Source organism: Mandrillus leucophaeus, unplaced genomic scaffold (assembly GCF_000951045.1).
Source record: "Mandrillus leucophaeus isolate KB7577 unplaced genomic scaffold, Mleu.le_1.0 Scaffold737, whole genome shotgun sequence".
Lineage (NCBI taxonomy): Eukaryota > Metazoa > Chordata > Mammalia > Primates > Cercopithecidae > Mandrillus > Mandrillus leucophaeus.
The window spans coordinates 916,975-923,582 of NW_012107997.1; the positions used below are offsets into that span (position 1 = coordinate 916,975).

Here is a 6,608-nt window from a genome sequence, read left to right on the forward strand (position 1 = left end):
AAAAAAAAATTAGCCAGATGTGGTGGCATGCACCTGTAATCCCAGCTACTTGGGAGGTTGAGGCAGGAGAATCACTTGAACCCAGGAGGTGGAGGTTGCAGTGAGCTGAGATTGCATGCCACTGCACTCCAGCCTGCGCAACAGAGAGAGACTTTGTCTCAAAAAAAAAAAAATTTACTTCTCCTCTGGATTTCGGACTTGCATGGGGCTTGTAGCCCCTTTGTTTTGGCCAATTTCCCCCATTTGGAATAGCTGTCCCAATGCCTGTACCCCTATTGTATCTAGGAACTAACTAACTTGCTTTTGATTTTACAGGCTCATAGGCAGAAGGGACTTGGCTTGTCTCTGATGAGACTTCGGACTGTGGACTTTTGGGTTAATGCTGAAAGGAGCTAAGACTTTGGGGGAGTGTTGGGAAGGCATGATTGGTTTTGAAATGTGAGGACATGAGATTTGGAGGGGCCGGGAAAGGAACGATATGGTTTGGCTCTGTCTCTACCCAAATCTCAACTTGAATTGTATCTCCCAGAATTCTCACGTGTTGTGGGAGGGACCCAGGGGTAGGTAATTAAATCATGGGGGCCGGTCTTTCCCGTGTTAGTCTCACAATAGTGAATAAGTCCCATGAGATCTGATGGGTTTATCAGGGATTTCCACTTTTGCTTCTTCCTCCTTCTCTTTTGCCTCCACCATGCAAGAAGTGCCTTTTGCCCTCTGTCATGATTGTGAGACCTTCCCCAGCCACATGGATCCTTAAGTCCAATTAAACCTCTTTCTTTAGTAAATTGCCCAGTCTGGGGTGTGTCTTTATCAGCAGTGTGATAATACAATGTGTGTCTTAGGAAAGGGCTCCCAGAGGAAAGAATGTTTCTGCCCAGGTCTGAATAGGAACTGGAGTGGGATGGGAGAGGCAGGTGCCTCGGGAGCAGGGACAGTGGGGACAGATGGCAGAATGTCAAGTGCAGCGTGCCTAAAGAATGCCAAGTGCAGTGTGCCTAAAGGGTCTACCCAGGAGGGCACAGCACCCTGAGACGCTAGAAAAGCAAGCAGTCCATGCCACAGGGGGCCACAATTTTACTCTAAGCATAAAAGGGAGCAACCGGTGGTGGGGTGGTTTAAAGTGGAACTGGATTTTGGAGACCTCTCTCGAGGCTGGACTGGAGATGGGGAAGTCCTCTCATGAAGCAGGACCAGTTAGGAGACTGCTATGGAACTGAAAGCAAGCGATGATGGCATTGCCCAGGAGTGCACTCACCTGACAGGATGGAGCCATCTCTCAGGCCCCTGAGATCATCCTGGCCAACTTCACCAGGAGCTGTTCCACGGGGCAGGCTGGAAATGCACTACAGACCACAAAGACATGGATACAACAGCTTCATTTACCACCTCCAGGCCAGACTGCCTGAGTCTGAGCCCAGCTCTGCCCCCTATGGCTTCTTAACCTCTCTTCCTCAATACCCTCCTTTATAAAATGGGGATGACAATGGCACCAAACACTTAGGGTTGTGGTGAAAATTACATTAGTTAGTATATGTAACATGTCTACAATAGATGAGAATAAAGTGAGTAGGAAAGCATTTATTTCTTTTTGTCATATCTATGTTTTGTAGCATGTGGGTTCACTTGTGGGGGCAGGGAGTGAACTTACCGTGAAAAGCAGAGTATAAAGCAGCTCATTAATAATTTACATAGTGTGCAGCTGTGTTATTAGGTACATAAGAGTTTAGAAATGGAAACTTTTTGGGAAATTGAAACTTTGATCCACCTGTTTCTTTTCAATTTTTAAAATGTAGTTACTAGAAAATATAAAATTAGATGTGTGGCTCAGGTTATATTTCCACTGGACAGTAGTGATCTAGAGGAAGGATGAGCAAGAAGCCCACATCAGTTCCCAAGTCCTGGGTGACAACAACTAGATTGCAGAAAGTGACAAGCAAAGAGAGGAGAGTATCAGAGGCCATACTTGTCCTACTCTCTTCTGCTAGAGTATAGATTAGAGATGAGAATAAGATGTTTATGAAAAGCAAAAAAGGGGTGAAGAACAGGGCAGAAGAGGATAAAAATGCAGAGGCTGAGGAGAGAGGAAGGCTGAGGAAGAAACGATACGTGTAACAGAAAAACTGCCCCTGCTCAGAACTCAATACACACAAGCCCTGAATCATGAAAAAGACATGGTCTTAAACACAGCCTTAACGGTCAAAAGACAGAAGTACTATTCCACCAAAGCAGACCTTTCTAATCTGTTATCAAACTGATCCTATCCTATCACATGATACTTAAGTGTTATAATTCCAGATGTTAAAAATTGAAGGAAAAAAGGAAAGAATTCATGGGTACAGGACTTGGTGAACCATCCAATAACTTAATTCTGAATATTGTTCCATGCTGTAATAACAGGACAACAAAAATGTCTTACATGGCCTCAAAAACCCAAATAAGAAATGGGCTTTTCCTCTAGGTCACAGATAATTTTGAGCAGAAATGCAGAGAAAGCAGGCCAGAGAAGTAGACATAAAGTATAGGAAGTACAGTATTATGAGAGCTCAAAGAGCGGGGGTTTGTTTGCAGCAAGAAGGGTGGGAGTTGAGACCAAGCCAGGCAGTTTCATCGGAGAAACACTTCCCTTAGGTCGAGGCTCTTTAGGAGCTAACGGTTCCCCACAGCTCAGCTTGCCCTGCTGCCTGACCCACTGGGAGACTGCGGCCTATAGGTGACGACACTTACTGACACCACACACAGCCAGGTAGAAACTGATCCTGACTGCTAGAAGGACTCCTGATTCCTGCCCCAGTCTCCTTAGAACTGTCGCCCTCATCAGCTAACAGGAACTATCAATGTGGTCATTTCAAAACTGGAATAAAATAGGTGTGCCCAGGGCTCCTAAAACAGCAATACCACGCCTAGGTATAGACCTATCAGAAATGCATACACATATGTACCAAAGCCAGACTCTAGAGTGGTCACAGTGGCACTTTCTGTAACAGACAAATGCTGAAACTGCCCAAATGTCACTGACAATGCGTGACTATGTGGTATATTCACCCGATGGCCCCTATCACCAATGAGTGAACATGCTTCAACCATGGGCAGCACCATGAGTGACTCTCAGAAACTCAATGCTTAAGGAAAGAAGACATACACTAGCCGGGCACAGTTGCTCACGCCTGTAACCTCAGCGCTTTGGGAGGCCAACGTGGGAGAACAGTTTGAGGCCAGGAGTTGGGGACCAGCCTGGACAGCATGGTGGGAGCCGTCGCTACAAAAATAAAATAAAATAAATTAGCTGGGTCTGGTGGTGTGCGCCTGTAGTCTCAGCTACTGAGGAGGCTAAGGCAGGAGGATTGCTTGAGTCCAGGAGTTCAAGGCTGATCCTGGGGGAGGCCATGACTGGAGTACAACACAGGGAGAGCTCCCAGGGTCCCGGTCAGTTCTGTTTGTTGATCTAAGTGTTGAGTGCATGGGCATGTTCAGGCTGGAAAATTCATTGAGCAGGACACTTATGGTATGTCTACTTTCCTAGTATCTATGCTATACTTTAAAAAAAGAAAAAAAAAAAGAAACCTTTGTCTGGTGTCCAGGTAAGACAAGCCTGGTAGTGTCCTTGAAGCCTCAAAGCTGACTTTTCTCCTGCTCCCTTACGCATATCACTTGCTTCTCCTTTGCACATGTGCTTAAGCTGGCTGTCTCCTGGGTGAGCCTGCGTGTCACCAACATATTTATGGTTTCCTCCCACACCAGGCCTGTGATTCACCCCAGTTTGGATGCCTCTGCTAACTTATGCCACCCACACTGATCCAGCCCTTGCTTTTCCTTCCTCAGCAGTTAGGAAGCTCGGAGCATCATTAACGTGTGTATACTCTCAGTTGTTTTACTTCTGCCAGAGCTTCCCAGCAGACTAAAACCACGGAGCACACCCTTTGGGAGTGATCTCAGTCCTCCATCGTGTCCACAGGCAGTGCGGATTAAATTGCTCCTCAGGAGCCAGGAGAGTGTGGAAGGTGAGGGCCTTATCCCTTCTCCCAGAAACTGCTGGCTCCAAGACACCCACTTCAGCCCTCCAGGACCTGGAATGGACTCCCACAGAGGACTCACTAACCTCTTTTCATTCACTGCCTCCTGAGAGTCAACCTGCTAGATAAATTCCCCTCACCGCTGCAAACAGTCCCACAAGGCAAGCAGAGAAGAACCAGAGGAGGCAAACCAAAGAACAAAGAGTGTGTTCTTATTCTGCCATGGATATATCCTTTACATTCATCACCAATCTATTTTGGTAACATGCAACAATTTACAATTTATGCCAAAATTATAAGAACCGTCTAAACAGTCGTAAATGTGAGCTCTCAGAATTTATGCCTGCCAGCCCTCTCTCTTCCATGAGCCCCTTCATGCCTTCCTATCTCACCTATTTCTTTTCTTGCCTAGACGAAGAAACGCTGATCATAATCAAGAATATCCAAGGGTCATTTCATCTTACAAAAACAGCAGCACCCATATAACAGGCACACGGGTAAAAGACTCAAGACATGCTGGTTATATGCTCTCGCAGTTCGTATGAATCTCCTTCTCAAAGTGACAGCTGGAATTCAGGTGCTTCCAGGCTCTGTGACTACCAATGTTGCACACTCCTCGAAGCTGTCAAGCTCTCAGGATTACCCAAGTGAAACCACAACCTGTCCTGACTGTATTCAAGTCTGTGCCCCTTCATGCAGCAGAAATGGATTCCTCTTCCACAGTTTCAGCAGCTGTATCCTTCCGTTGAAAAGGATTAGCAGCCATAAGCCCGGGGGAGGGCAGCTAAACACCAGAGGGCAGGAGACGAGTCTCCTTCCTCTCTGTGACACCCAGCACGGCTCTGGCACGAGGAGCAGGCAACCACCGGTGCCAGATGAAGCGCAGCACATAAAACCATTTTCCCCCTTCAAATGAACGATGCCTAATTAAGCAAAGGCCGCATGCATGACTTAAGACATGAAGATACAAAATTCGTCTTCCGAGTCAGCTAATGATTCTGCGGGACCCTCTATCCTCGTAAACGTATTTTTTTTGTCATTAGAAAAACCCGGGGCCTGGAACGGACCTCGGCCATAAGGGTAAGCTTCTCAGGAGAGACCAAGAGCCGGAGCCCCACAGCGGGATCAGTGTCTGCCAAGGTCACCAAGCTGGTGTGGGGTAGGGGCAGGGCTCCTCGGGGATGCTCTCGGAAAACCCTGTGTTACTTACACACGCAAGGCGTACAACGAATGCACACCCGCGTCAAGCCACGGCTTACAATTCAGAAGAAATCAAAAGGTCGCCAAAACCTGTCTTCTCTGCAAGGCTGGCTGCAGAGAGGGTGCAGGGAAGGTCACCGGCGAATTTCTACCAGCGGCCCCACATCACGCCTCCCCGATGGATGCAGAGAGCCGTTTCAGGAGCTGCTAGTAACCCTGCAAGGGGTCCCCTAAGCCCATCCCAGGAAAACGTGTTAACTCGGCTCTGCTAGCTCCGAAGCTTCCAGCAATGAATTAAATCCCAAGCTGCAGCAGAAAGCTGCGGGGAAAGGGCCACTGCGGCGGGACCCGACAACCGGCGGTCCGCCCCACCCTCCACCGCCTCCACACTTGCCCGGGCGCCCCTGTCCGATCCACACGGCCCGGGACCACGACCCTTCGCCTGCGCCCCGGCCGGGCTCGCCTGAGGGTGCCGTGCCCTGGGCGCTGCCCGCGGGGTTCGAGGCGGAAACGCCGCGCCTAGCCGGGCAGAGACAGGTCGCCGCCGCAGCCCCCAGCCCCTGGGCCCCCGCGACGCCGAGGAGGGGGCTGCGCCACGTACCTCGGCCGGCAGGTGCCGCCGCTGCCTCTGTCCGCGGCTGCAGGGGACGCCGCTCCGCCCAGCCCGCCGCCTTCCTCCGCATACTAGTGAGGGGGCGCCGGCCGGCAGCCAGCCCCGGACCCAGCGCCCCCACCCGCCCCCGGCACCGCGCTCGCGCCCATTCAGCCGTGGGCCGCCGCTCCCCCGCGCAGATGCGGAGGAGGGGCGCGTGGGCGGGGTCTGGCGTCACGAGGACGCGGAAGGCCAATCGGAGAGCACGATGCCTCCGCAGAGGCCCCGCCCCCGGGCACGCGGCCCGTCGGCCCTGCGGTGCAGTGGGCACTGTCGGAGTAGGGCGCCCCCTGCAGGGACGCACCCGGGGCGGGGGCCAGGCTGGGGCGAGCCCCTCTTGGTTCTGGAGAGGAAATGATAAACAGTTTGTAAAAGCATAAATATTCGTGAAAATAAAAAAATTCAGGGAGGAAACAAAGCTTAAGGCAGTGATTGATAGGTTATTTTTTGGACACAGCTGAGCGTATACTGTGCGCCTGCAACTTTCCGGTGCTTTCGGACTGGACTCCAGTGAAGCCAGTCAAGGAGGTCGACTTCCTTTCAGAGCGGCAGACACAGCGCCACGGCCGTGTGCCTGCAGTCCCCTTCTGGGTTTGAAAAAGAATATCCTAGACACCGAGCCAAATATGTTTGCATAAACCGGGAGCCTCATCTCTCTTTTTTGTAACAGCTTGGCGCAGGGCAGCTGGTTTGGAGATGTCTCTGTTCTTCCCTTGGTGGGGGTGCCGGAAAAAAATGTGCTGCCT

General features: G+C 50.6%; 1 protein-coding gene across 2 annotated transcripts in view; it reads right to left on the reverse strand.

Moving 5' to 3' along the window:
- Window positions 1-6,033, reverse strand: part of ST3GAL5 (ST3 beta-galactoside alpha-2,3-sialyltransferase 5) — a 66,479-nt gene extending 60,446 nt beyond the window's left edge. Inside the window, exon 1 of one of the 2 annotated variants that reach the window (XM_011965815.1) lies at window positions 5,812-6,033. In XM_011965815.1, the coding sequence (XP_011821205.1) occupies window positions 5,812-5,893 (82 nt within the window). In that variant the 5' untranslated portion in view covers window positions 5,894-6,033. Of the gene's footprint in view, window positions 1-4,402; window positions 4,546-5,811 lie in introns of those variants that run through there. The other variant, XM_011965817.1, reaches the window with a different exon arrangement.
- Window positions 6,034-6,608: the final 575 nt, after the last annotated feature.